The sequence below is a fragment of the Coregonus lavaretus genome, assembly GCF_964263955.1.
Source record: "Coregonus lavaretus genome assembly, contig: HAP1_SCAFFOLD_4765, whole genome shotgun sequence".
NCBI classification, from domain to species: Eukaryota; Metazoa; Chordata; class Actinopteri; order Salmoniformes; family Salmonidae; genus Coregonus; species Coregonus lavaretus.
The window spans coordinates 33,574-46,960 of NW_028160398.1; the positions used below are offsets into that span (position 1 = coordinate 33,574).

At 46.1% G+C, this 13,387-nt stretch overlaps 1 protein-coding gene across 3 annotated transcripts; it reads right to left on the reverse strand.

Annotated features, from left to right (window-relative positions):
* Positions 1-236: 236 nt before the first annotated feature.
* On the reverse strand, positions 237-13,149 carry slc7a14a (solute carrier family 7 member 14a). 3 transcript variants are annotated; one of them, XM_084196310.1, is made up of 11 exons: positions 12,762-13,149; positions 12,394-12,579; positions 12,077-12,313; positions 7,751-7,968; positions 7,346-7,492; positions 5,771-5,979; positions 5,539-5,686; positions 5,249-5,456; positions 4,753-5,040; positions 845-1,081; positions 237-639 (listed from the first exon to the last, which is right to left on the reverse strand). In XM_084196310.1, exons 1-11 carry the CDS (start codon positions 12,874-12,876, stop codon positions 335-337), a joined length of 2,298 nt encoding a protein of 765 aa, XP_084052436.1. In that variant the 5' UTR covers positions 12,877-13,149; the 3' UTR covers positions 237-334. The 3 variants fall into 3 exon arrangements, with proteins under 3 accessions (XP_084052436.1, XP_084052437.1, XP_084052438.1); XM_084196311.1 differs by having other exon boundaries at positions 845-1,071; positions 4,743-5,040; XM_084196312.1 differs by having other exon boundaries at positions 12,394-12,566; positions 12,758-12,990.
* Positions 13,150-13,387: the final 238 nt, after the last annotated feature.

Sequence of the window (13,387 nt, forward strand, 5' to 3'; positions counted from 1 at the left end):
AGACCCCTTCCACTGTTTGTAATTTGTAGTCTACAGCTTTCCTCCATAGGATCATATTTCCTTTGGAACTCAATGAAAGGGATATAAAAAACTAAAAAAAACTACTGAAAGTATGTAACAAGGAACCCACACACATACACACACACACACACACACACACACACACACACACACACACACACACACACACACACACACACACACATACACACACACACACAGCAGGCAGGCAGGCAGCCAACAGTAGGCAGTACATTCAGGTGTTAACAACAATAACATCTATCAATCCTCTGGGAAACATCAGTCCATCCATCCGTCCATCATTCCGTTCTTCTCAGAAATCCATTGGGTCCTCCTCCGCTAGCGCTCTGTTAGCTCCTCCCTTCGGATCCGTCCAATCATCATCATCTGCCTTGGGGGGTACCTGCCCTGACCCGTCAACACCGCCTGGTGGGGCCCAGGGGTCGTTGTTGCTAGGGGGGTAGAGGTCGTCGTCAACGCTGAAGCCTGAGAAGCCGTCGTCCACCCCTGCATGGTGGCCATCGTAGCGCTGGTATGTAGACGCATGGACCTCCTGCTCCCTGGACCTGATCTCTAATGTACTGTTCCACATCCCATAGCCAAAGTAGATCAGGATACCTGAAGGGGAGACACACACCAACACGCAGAGAGAGACGCACACACACACACACATGCATACGAACACACACACACGCACACATGCATACAAACACACGCACACACGCGCGCACACACACTCGCACAGTGTTAGAGTATGTGGTACATAGATACATGTACCTTCATCCATCCATCCATCCATCCACACTTCTCTCCATTAACGCACCTAGGAAGCACCAGACAGCGAAGCGTATCCAGGTGATAGCAGACAGTTTTAACATCAGGTAGCTGTTGACCAGCATGGCAGCAGCAGGAACCCAGGGAACAGCCGGAGCCATGTAAGGCAGTCGCTTAGGGTTCTCTGGCTGCTGCAGGATGATGATGAGGAGGAGAGCCATGAAGATGACCAGGAAGATCAGCAGGAGAAGGGCCCACCAGCTGCCATCACCGATGCTGGCCGCACCTGGAGAAGAGAAGAGAGAAGTTCAAATCAAATCAAATCAAATCAAATTTTATTGGTCACATGCGCCGAATACAAGAGGTGCAGACATTACAGTGAAATGCTTACTTACAGCCCTTAACCAACAGTGCATTTATTTTTAACAAAAAAAGTAAAAATAAAACAACAACAACAAAAAGTGTTGAGAAAAAAAAGAGCAGAAGTAAAATAAAATAACAGTAGGGAGGCTATATATATACAGGGGGGTACCGTTGCAGAGTCAATGTGCGGGGGCACCGGCTAGTTGAGGTAGTTGAGGTAATATGTACATGTGGGTAGAGTTAAAGTGACTATGCATAAATAATTAACAGAGTAGCAGCAGCGTAAAAAGGATGGGGTGGGGGGGCAGTGCAAATAGTCCGGGTAGCCATGATTAGCTGTTCAGGAGTCTTATGGCTTGGGGGTAGAAGCTGTTGAGAAGTCTTTTGGACCTAGACTTGGCACTCCGGTACCGCTTGCCGTGCGGTAGCAGAGAGAACAGTCTATGACTAGGGTGGCTGGAGTCTTTGACAATTTTGAGGGCCTTCCTCTGACACCGCCTGGTATAGAGGTCCTGGATGGCAGGAAGCTTGGCCCCAGTGATGTACTGGGCCGTACGCACTACCCTCTGTAGTGCCTTGCGGTCGGAGGCCAAGTAGTTGCCATACCAGGCGGTGATGCAACCAGTCAGGATGCTCTCGATGGTGCAGCTGTAGAATTTTTTGAGGATCTGAGGACCCATGCCAAATCTTTTCAGTCTCCTGAGGGGGAATAGGCTTTGTCGTGCCCTCTTCACGACTGTCTTGGTGTGTTTGGACCATGATCGTTTGTTGGTGATGTGGACACCAAGGAACTTGAAGCTCTCAACCTGTTCCACTACAGCCCCGTCGATGAGAATGGGGGCGTGCTCAGTCCTCTTTTTTTTCCTGTAGTCCACAATCATCTCCTTTGTCTTGGTCACGTTGAGGGAGAGGTTGTTGTCCTGGCACCACACGGCCAGGTCTCTGACCTCCTCCCTATAGGCTGTCTCATCGTTGTCTGTGATCAGGCCTACCACTGTTGTGTCGTCGGCAAACTTAATGATGGTGTTGGAGTCGTGCCTGGCCATGCAGTCATGGGTGAACAGAGAGTACAGGAGGGGACTGAGCACGCACCCCTGAGGGGCCCCCGTGTTGAGGATCAGTGTGGCAGATGTGTTGTTACCTACCCTTACCACCTGGGGGCGGCTCGTCAGGAAGTCCAGGATCCAGTTGCAGAGGGAGGTGTTTAGTCCCAGGGTCCTTAGCTTAGTGATGAGCTTAGAGGGCACTATGGTGTTGAATGCTGAGCTGTAGTCAATGAATAGCATTCTCACGTAGGTGTTCCTCTTGTCCAGGTGGGAAAGGGCAGTGTGGAGTGCAATAGAGATTGCATCATCTGTGGATCTGTTGGGGCGGTATGCAAATTGGAGTGGGTCTAGGGTTTCTGGGATAATGCTGTTGATGTGAGCCATGACCAGCCTTTCAAAGCACTTCATGACTACAGACGTCAGTGCTACGGGTCGGTAGTCATTTAGGCAGGTTATCTTAGAGTCCTTGGGCACGGGGACTATGGTGGTCTGCTTGAAACATGTTGGTATTACAGACTCAGTCAGGCACATGTTGAAAATGTCAGTGAAGACACTTGCCAGTTGGTCAGCACATGATCGGAGTACACGTCCTGGTAATCCGTCTGGCCCTGCGGCCTTGTGAATGTTGACCTGCTTAAAAGTCTTACTCACATCGGCTACGGAGAGCGTGATCACATAGTCATCCGGAACAGCTGGTGCTCTCATGCATGCTTCAGTGTTGCTTGCCTCGAAGCGAGCATAGAAGTGGTTTAGCTCGTCTGGTAGGCTTGTGTCACTGGGCAGCTCGCGGCTGTGCTTCCCTTTGTAGTCTGTAATAGTTTTCAAGCCCTGCCACATCCGACGAGCGTCAGAGCCAGTGTAGTACGATTCAATCTTAGTCCTGTATTGACTCTTTGCCTGTTTGATGGTTCGTCGGAGGGCATAGCGGGATTTCTTATAAGCGTCCGGGTTAGAGTCCCGTTCCTTGAAAGCGGCAGCTCTACCCTTTAGCTCAGTGCGGATGTTTCCTGTAATCCATGGCTTCTGGTTGGGGTATGTACGTACGGTCACTATGGGGACGACATCATCGATGCACTTATTGATGAAGCCAGTGACTGATGTGGTGTACTCCTCAATGCTGTCTGAAGAATCCCGGAACATGTTCCAGTCTGTGCTAGCAAAACAGTCCTGTAGCTTAGCATCTGCGTCATCTGACCACTTTTTTATTAACCGAGTCACTGGTGCTTCCTGCTTTAGTTTTTGCTTATAAGCAGGAATCAGGAGGATAGAGTTATGGTCAGATTTGCCAAATGGAGGGCGAGGGAGAGCTTTGTATGCGTCTCTGTGTGTGGAGTAAAGGTGGTCTAGAGTTTTTTTTCCTCTGGTTGCACATTTAACATGCTGGTAGAAATGAGGTAGAACGGATTTAAGTTTCCCTGCATTAAAGTCCCCGGCCACTAGGAGCGCTGCATCTGGATGAGCGTTTTCCTGTTTTATTTATGGCCTTGTACAACTCATTCAGTGCAATCTTAATGCCAGCATTGGTTTGTGGTGGTAAATAGACAGCTATGAAAAATATAGATGAAAACTCTCTTGGTAAATAGTGTGGTCTACAGCTTATCATAAGATACTCTACCTCAGGCGAGCAAAACCTCGAGACTTCCTTAGTATTTGATTTTGTGCACCAGCTGTTGTTTACAAATATACACAGACCGCCACCCCTTGTCTTACCGGAGTCAGCCGTTCTATCCTGCCGATCTAGCGTATAGCCCGCTAGCTGTATGTTATCCATGTCGTCGTTCAGCCACGACTCGGTGAAACATAAGATATTACAGTTTTTAATGTCCCGTTGGTAGGATAACCGTAATCTTAGGTCATCCAATTTATTTTCAAATGATTGAACGTTGGCTAATAGAATTGATGGAAGAGGCAGTTTACTCGCTCGCCGTCGGATCCTTACAAGGCACCCCGATCTACGTCCACGATATCTCCGTCTCTTCCTCACGCGAATGACGGGGATTTGGGCCTTGTCGGGTGTCTGTATGATATCCTTCGCGGCCACCTCGTTGAAGAAAAAATCTTCGTCCAATACGAGGTGAGTAATCGCTGTCCTGATATCCAGAAGCTCTTTTTGGTTATAAGAGACGATGGCAGAAACATTATGTACAAAATAAATTACAAATAACGTGGAAAAACACACATAATAGTACAATTGGTTAGAGGGCTGTAAAACGGCAGCCATCTTCTCCGGCGCTGTTTCACTGGGGACTTTATTGTAGAATATATAGGAGTGAAATAACTAGAGAAGGAAACTTTCAGCATGCAGAAACGTCATTATTTCAATGGAATAATATAATATGATAGAATTAAATGATTTAGCCGTTTGCAGTTAGTTTGGTTTGTGTAGTTTTAGATGTATGTTGTTGAGTGCAAGTCATTTGAGAAATGTGGGTTTGAATCTTACACATTTGTTTTGTAATTAAAGTTTGATATAATACAGAAACGAATGGTGTATCAGTGGGAGTATAGTTTCAATAGTACTGAGTGTTGAACAGAGACGTCTCCTCACCGAAGATGATGAAGGAGTTGAAGATGAAGACGGCGAGGAAGAGGAGGAGGACACAGACAGTAACTGTCTTCCCTGTTGCCGGAGTGGGCCGGTCCATCTTCCCTGGCAGGCCCAATCGGATCCTCATGGTGTAGTACCGTGGACCAATCAGCTTCTTCAGCCTCCACGACATCCCGCCCTCCGACTCTTCTGATTCGATGCCGGAGCCCATGTCGACGGTACCGTAGTTCGGGTGGCTGGCAGTGTAAGTGGTTTTATCTGGTTTACCAATCAGCATCTCGTTGTCGCCTGGATTACAATATTACAATGTTACAATGTTACAATATTACAATATTACAATGTTACAATGTTACAATGTTACAATGTTACAATGTTACAATATTACAATGTTACAATGTTACAATATTACAATATTACAATGTTAGGGTAATATGGTAATATGGTATTAGGTTAGTAGGACGGAAGTGTGTGTGTGTGTGTGTGTGTGTGTGTGCACCTAGCGAGGGGAGATTCTTAGCTCCACAGGTGTTAGTTTGAGGTCCTCCGTAGTCATCTACTTCACTGATTGGAGAACACACTTCCTTCTCACACTCGGCTAACACGCCCTCCTTCTTCTTATTGGACTGCTCCTCAGACAGGAAGTTCACAAAGCCGTGGATGTCTGATTCTGGCTGGTAGCGTAGCAACAACACACACACACTAACCTGGAAGAGGTAGAGAGGAGTGAGAGTTAGTGTGTGTGTGTGTGTGTGAATGTGTGAGTGTGTGTGTGTGTGTGTAACTCACCAGTGTGTAAGCCAGTAGTGTTCCTATGGACATCATCTCTATGAGATCTCGTAGGGAGACGAGGAGAGAGAGGAGAGCAGCCAGACAGCCAGACACAACACATGCTAGTGCTGGAGTCTCAGTGTATGGAGACACATGGGCCAGGAACCTAGACACACACACACACACACATGCGTTAGTGTATGATCATGTCCGTGTGTGTGTATATGAGTGTGTCCGTGTGTGTTGTCACCTGAACAGCAGTCCGTCTCCAGCCATAGCGTAGATGACTCGTGGCATGGGGAACAGAGAGCCCAGGAGACTGACAGACAGGCCAGCTACAGAGCCTACTGCTACTATGTACTTAGCAAAGTAACAGCCATGGACAGCAAACATCTCCATCAGAGGAGCGTCTGCATCTATCTCTGTATAGGGAACCATCAGAGTCAGAATCACTGATACCTAGAGACAGAGAGAGAGAGAGAGAGAGAGAGAGAGAGAGAGAGAGAGAGAGAGAGAGAGAGAGAGAGAGAGAGAGAGAGAGAGAGAGAGAGAGAGAGAGAGAGAGAGAGAGAGAGAGGGAGAGAGGGAGAGAGGGAGAGAGGGAGAGAGGAGAGGGAGAGAGGGAGAGAGAGAGGAGAGAGAGAGAGAGAGAGAGAGAGAGGGAGAGAGAGAGAAAGAGAAAGAAAGAAAAAGAACACATTAATATCACACACCACGTTAAAGTCAGGGATATGAAGATAAACTCACGTGTGCATGTCTGCAATCACTGCCCAAACTAACTCTAGTGAGTGTGAGTGTGTGTGTGTGTGTGTGTGCACGTGTGTGACTGCGCCTGTGTGATCTATGCAAACTGACGTGTGAAGTCATGCGGCCATCTGTCACAGATCAGAAAGAGGAGAGAGAGAGAGAGAGAGAGAGAGAGATAGAGAGAGAGAGAGAGAGAGAGAGAGAGAGAGAGAGAGAGAGAGAGAGAGAGAGAGAGAGAGAGAGAGAGAGAGAGAGAGAGAGAGAGAGAGAGAGAGAGAGAGAGAGAGAGAGGGAGAGAGAGATTGAGAGAGATAGAGATTAGGATGCAGAGATTATGGAGGAATCGAGAGGAATAAAAAGGCCATCTCTTACTGAGAGATCAACAACCTCCTAAACCAGAGATATAGATATAATATATATCTGAAACCATAGAGTATATAGATAGAGTCTCTATCTGAAACCATAGAGTATATAGATATAGTCTCTATCTGAAACCATAGAGTATATAGATATAGTCTCTATCTGAAACCATAGAGTATATAGATAGAGTCTCTATCTGAAACCATAGAGTATATAGATAGAGTATATCTGAAACCATAGAGCATATAGATATAGTCTCTATCTGAAACCATAGAGTATATAGATAGAGTCTATATCTGAAACAATAAGAGTATATAGATAGAGTCTATATCCAAAACCACAGACACACATAGAGAGAGTCTAACCAACCAGAAATCATACATTCTGACAAACTCTTGTATGTTTGTGTGTGTGTGTATCTGTGTGTGTATCAAATCAAATCAAATGTTATTTGCCACATGCGTCGAATACAACAGGTGTAGACCTTACAGTGAAATGCTTACTTACAGCCCTTAACCAACAATGCAGTTTTTTAAGAAATAAAAAAAAAGTGTTAAGTGAAAAATAGATACATAAAAAATAATTAAAGTAAAATAAAATAACAGTAGGGAGGCTATATACAGGGGGTACCGGTACATGTGTGTATGTCTGTGTGTTTGTGTGTGCGCACGTGTTCGAGTGTGTATGCGCACGTGTGCCGGTGTGTGTGTGTACTCACAGAGACGTATGCAGTAAGGCAGGTGATGAGTGAAACAGTAATAGCATAGGGTATAGAGGTGTTGGGACTTTTTGCTTCCTCTCCTGTTGTAGCGATGATGTCAAACCCTATAAAGGCATAGAAACATGTTGCCGCTCCCTGCATCACCTGGTATAAACACACACAGGAGAGAGACAGAGGGTTAGGGGTGTCTTAAAACACAATCGCTTTTGGCATTACGATTCCACCAACAGTTGAGCTAGAGTTAGCCGTTAGTTAGCATTGTTGCTATCTAGACCTAGCTAGTGAAGTAGGAGAAGTTGACTAATGAGTGGAATATCACAATTCATTGCATATCTGCATGCCTACCAATGTGTGTGTGTAATAGTGTGTGCGTAGGTATATACGTCTGTTTGTGTGTCTCACCCCTGACCACCCGAAGGGTAGGAACCTTCCATCGTCCCAGTTGTGTCCGTTGACGAAGAAGAGTCCGGCCACCATCATGAAGACCCACACCATCAGGTTGATCACATTCAACACATTATTAAACCCTACTGAGTTCTTCACCCCCAGGGCCACGATCACTGTCACTATCACTGCTATCAGCAAGGCCAGGAGGTCTGGGTACGACTGCTCTCCTTTACCTAGAGGGGGAGTGGAGGGAGGGGAGGAGGGAGGGAGGGAGGAGGGAGGGAGAGAGGGAGGGGTGAGGTAGGGGAGGAGGAGAGGGAGAGAGGGAGTTAAATACATACCACATCGAGAGGTAAAAATAAAAAATGTAACCAGGAAAAGCCCATTGAGACCCAGAGTCTCTTTTTCAAGGGAGACCTGGCCAAGAAGACCGCAACAATCAATACATTACAGAATTAAAACATACAACAAAACAATACAATTCAACAACATGATCCAGCCTAAAATAAGCATTTACACTCCTCTGTAACAGTCTCTATCAAAAATGTAAATTCATTCAGTGGCACTAACATATCTAGATGAAGCATGGATTGTAGACTATTCCATGCCTCTGGTGCACAAGACGAGAAGGCAGTCTTGCCTAATACTGTACATGTCCTGGGGACTTTAAGTAGCAACCACCTAGCAGACTGGGTATGGTAACTGCTGGTGGTGAAGGAGACCAGACTACAGTAGCAACCACCTAGCAGACTGGGTATGGTAACTGATGGTGGTGATGGAGACCAGACTACAGAGGTAAAGAGGGAGTTTACCCAAAAGGGCTTTGTAGATGAACACATACAAATGTAGCTTTCTGCGCATATAAAGTGAGGTCCAACCCATCATTTGGTACAAGGTGCAATGGTGGGTGAGTGACTTGGCATTTGTAATAAAGAGCAAGGATGCATGATAGACATAGTCCAGTCTCTGTAAGACAGAGGAGGCTGCATGCATATACAACAAGTCACCTTAATCAATTACAGAGAGAAAAGTGGCCTGAACAAGCTTCTTTCTAGCCATAAGTGGGAAGCAAGCCTTATTACGAAAATAAACCCAGTTTCAATTGAAGCTTCCTCACAAGATTATCCATATGAACTTTAAAGGACAACTTGTCATCCAACCATGTACCTAGGTATTTGTAGGATTACACTTTTTCAATGGATAAGCCACCAGATGTGACAATGCTAACCTTCTCTGGCTGAGTGCTTGCTCTGGTAAAGGTCATGATTTTTGTTTTTGTACATTCAAGACCAGTTTGAGACCATAAAGGGAGACCTGCAGTGACTGAAAAGCAGTCTGAAGCTCTTCAATAGCCTGAACCAGAGAAGGAGCACATGAATATATGACTGTATCATCTGCATATACAGTGGGGAGAACAAGTATTTGATACACTGCCGATTTTTCAGGTTTTCCTACTTACAAAGCATGTAGAGGTCTGTAATTTTTATCATAGGTACACTTCAACTGTGAGAGACGGAATCTAAAACAAAAATCCAGAAAATCACATTGTATGATTTTTAAGTAATTCATTTGCATTTTATTGCATGACATAAGTATTTGATACATCAGAAAAGCAGAACTTAATATTTGGTACATAAACCTTTGTTTGCAATTACAGAGATCATACGTTTCCTGCAGGTCTTGACCAGGTTTGCACACACTGCAGCAGGGATTTTGGCCCACTCCTCCATTTAGACCATCTCCAGATCCTTCAGGTTTCGGGGCTGTCGCTGGGCAATACGGACTTTCAGCTCCCTCCAAAGATTTTCTATTGGGTTCAGGTCTGGAGACTGGCTAGGCCACTCCAGGACCTTGAGATGCTTCTTACGGAGCCACTCCTTAGTTGCCCTGGCTGTGTGATTCGGGTCGTTGTCATGCTGGAAGACCCAGCCACGACCCATCTTCAATGCTCTTACTGAGGGAAAGAGGTTGTTGGCCAAGATCTCGCGATACATGGCCCCATCCATCCTCCCCTCAATACGGTGCAGTCGTCCTGTCCCCTTTGCAGAAAAGCATCCCCAAAGAATGATGTTTCCACCTCCATGCTTCATGGTTGGGATGGTGTTCTTGGGGTTGTACTCATCCTTCTTCTTCCTCCAAACACGGCGAGTGGAGTTTAGACCAAAAATCTATATTTTTGTCTCATCAGACCACATGACCTTCTCCCATTCCTCCTCTGGATCATCCAGATGGTCATTGGCAAACTTCAGACGGGCCTGGACATGCGCTGGCTTGAGCAGGGGGACCTTGCGTGCGCTGCAGGATTTTAATCCATGACGGCGTAGTGTGTTACTAATGGTTTTCTTTGAGACTGTGGTCCCAGCTCTCTTCAGGTCATTGACCAGGTCCTGCCGTGTATTTCTGGGATGATCCCTCACCTTCCTCATGATCATTGATGCCCCACGAGGTGAGATCTTGCATGGAGCCCCAGACCGAGGGTGATTGACCGTCATCTTGAACTTCTTCCATTTTCTAATAATTGCGCCAACAGTTGTTGCCTTTCCACCAAGCTGCTTGCCTATTGTCCTGTAGCCCATCCCAGCCTTGTGCAGGTCTACAATGTTATCCCTGATGTCCTTACACAGCTCTCTGGTCTTGGCCATTGTGGAGAGGTTGGAGTCTGTTTGATTGAGTGTTTGGACAGGTGTCTTTTATAGAGGTAACGAGTTCAAACAGGTGCAGTTAATACAGGTAATGAGTGGAGAACAGGAGGGCTTCTTAAAGAAAAACTAACAGGTCTGTGAGAGCCGGAATTCTTACTGGTTGGTAGGTGATCAAATACTTATGTCATGCAATAAAATACAAATGAATTACTTAAAAATCATACAATGTGATTTTCTGGATTTTTGTTTTAGATTCCATCTCTCACAGTTGAAGTGTACCTATGATAACAATTACAGACCTCTACATGCTTTGTAAGTAGGAAAACCTGCAAAATCGACAGTGTATCAAATACTTGTTCTCCCCACTGTAGATGCAACTTTGCTGGTTGCATCCCATTTCCCAAATCATTAATACAAATTGAGAACAAGACAGGAGCTAAAATGGAACCCTGGGGCACACCTCTATTAATCGCAAGAAAGCTAGACTTGTGATTGTCAGCATATACACATTGTGTTCTGTCAGAAAGATAGTTCCTAAACCAACTTACTTCACTGAGACCAATGTTACTGAGTCTAGCTAGCAACAATTCATGGTCAACTGAATCAAATACCGTTGATAAATCAACAAACAGAGCAGCACAATGTTGCTTTTTATCAAGTGCATGTATGATGTCATTTGCCACTGCCATAGCTGCAGTTGTGGTGCTGTTCCCCGATCTAAAGCCAGACTGAACCCCGCTCAGTACGTTCTTTTCAATTAAGACGTTTGTTAACTGTGAGTTCACTAGGGACTCAGACTTTGGCCAGGATAGGGAGTCTGGTGATAGGATGATAGTTCATAGCATCTGAGGGATCTCCACCCTTTAGCAGTGGGAGGACATACGCTGATTTCCAAATGCTGGGTATAGAATTGGTCAAGAGACTCAAGTTGAAAATGTGAAGCTACAGGTTCAGTAATAATACCAGCTGCTATCTTTAAGAGGGATCCAGGTTGTCTGGACCTGCAGACTTTTTAGTGTCTATTGCCTTTAGTGCTTTATAGTCCTCAGCATAAGAAACAGGCTCAAAGTTAAAATGGTTCACACGAGGGCCTATATCATAGTTTACTGTAACAGAGCTTACATTAGACGCCTGGGCCCCACCATTATCAAAAACTGAACCAGCAGAACACACATGAACACACACTGTCAACAGTCATGCACCGTGCCAGCAGTGTGTGTGTGTGTGTGTGTGTGTGTGTGTGGATGGCAGGCTAGATGGCCAGCTGTTGGAAAGTTACCATTTCCTTTTCCTGTTAGAGAGATTTTGTCTCCCTCTGTCTGTTTCCACAGTTCCTAGGCTGTCACACAACTATCACAACACTGTAGCATAACCCTCGATACAATCCACAAAGAGGAAAAGTAGTGTTCATCTGTTATGTTGAGGAATGAGCTTTCACTGTCTGTTTCTACACTGCTAGCCACTCTAGACTTCAGGCTCACATTCAGGAAGGTTAAACCTCCTGACTTGTATTATTACTCTGCCTGTCAGAAAGGCATGGCTGTTCTATGCAATATATTTACAGTATATGCTGGACACAGCCCAGGTCTCAGGGAATATGATGTCACAGCAACTGGAAACTCCACACACACCCTCCTCACTTCCACACCCCCCTCCCCTCCCCCTCTCCTCCCCCCTCTCCTCCCCCCTCCAGACTCACCCAGGCCGTTGAGTGTTCCGATGTGTGTTGTCATAAACGTAGAGATGCTTTTATTGGCTAGTGAGTCCGCCATGCTGCTGAGAGCCGAAGCCCCCGCGGCTGTACCAATCAGGTACTCCAGGATCAGGTTCCAGCCAATGAAAAAGGCCACACACTCCCCCACTGTCACGTAGCTGTAGGTGTAGGCCGAGCCCGTTGTCTTGGGAACGCGCACCCCAAATTCAGCATAACACACTCCTGAAGGGGAGACACACAAATATCATGTAGCTGTAGATGTGTGTGTGTGTGTAAGTGTGTGTGTGTGTGTGTGTTCTTACCTGACAGTATAGAGGCGACAGCAGCGATGATGAAGGAGACGATGACGCCAGGTCCGGCCATCTCCTTAGCAACCAGCCCGGAGACCACGTACATCCCCGTGCCAACGCAGCTGCCCACCCCTAGTGACACCAGGTCTACCGTGGACAACACCCTCGCTAGTTTGGTGCCATGGCTGCTGGTACCACCTGTACACACACACTTACATTAGCATACAAACACACACCTTAACATAAAACCCACATGTTAACATAATGTACACACATATATTCACACATACTGTATACCCACACATATACCCCCCCTCCACACACACACACACATTACCACCTTCACTCACACCCCTAGAGACCCCCCTGTAAACACCTACCTGTCCCAGAGTCCAACATGCTCTCTACAGGTTTGGTCCTGAGGACTCTGGAGGTGAAGGAGTGCCATCCTGACCGCCACTGGACACGCTGCAGCTTACCACGCAGACCTGACATACTGAGGTCACAGGTCAGGGGTTAGAGGTCAAGAGAGGGCTTGAGCTTTTTTCAAAAAAAAAATCCTCTGACGTTCACTTCCTCCTCTCTGGAAAAGAACGTTTCTCCTTGTCCAGATGGGTTGAGTGGGAGAGAGGATGGGAGGATGGGAGGAAGCAAAGTGTGTTCTCTCTTCTTTCCGTCTTTCTCTCTCTGGTAGTCAGGTGAGGGGGGTGTCAGCAGTTCCTCATGCTGATATAGACGTGTGTTGTCTGTTGTCTCAGGTGTCAATCTGTAACAGAAAACACCATGTTTTTACACATACAGTACAGTACAGCTGACAATATATGACTCCATGTCTGTGTCGTGTCCACAGCTGTTTGACAGTTACAGTCACATTGGGGAAGATATGGCAGGTTATCCATCCTTTATTGTAAACACACACACATACAGACACATTTAGTTTCTACCTGAACACAGAGAACTAATTATCAGCTGGTCCCTGTAGACCTGTTGTTATAGCAACCATCTC

Excerpts from the sequence above, each read along its gene's own strand:
- slc7a14a (XM_084196310.1), bottom strand. The coding sequence starts at position 12,876 with ATGTCAGGTCTGCGTGGTAAGCTGCAGCGTGTCCAGTGGCGGTCAGGA. Across the intron at positions 1,082-4,752 it reads CAACTCCTTCATCATCTTCG|GTGCGGCCAGCATCGGTGAT; the intron begins GTGAGGAGACGT and ends TCTCTTCTCCAG. Across the intron at positions 640-844 it reads CGCTGTCTGGTGCTTCCTAG|GTATCCTGATCTACTTTGGC; the intron begins GTGCGTTAATGG and ends TCTCCCCTTCAG.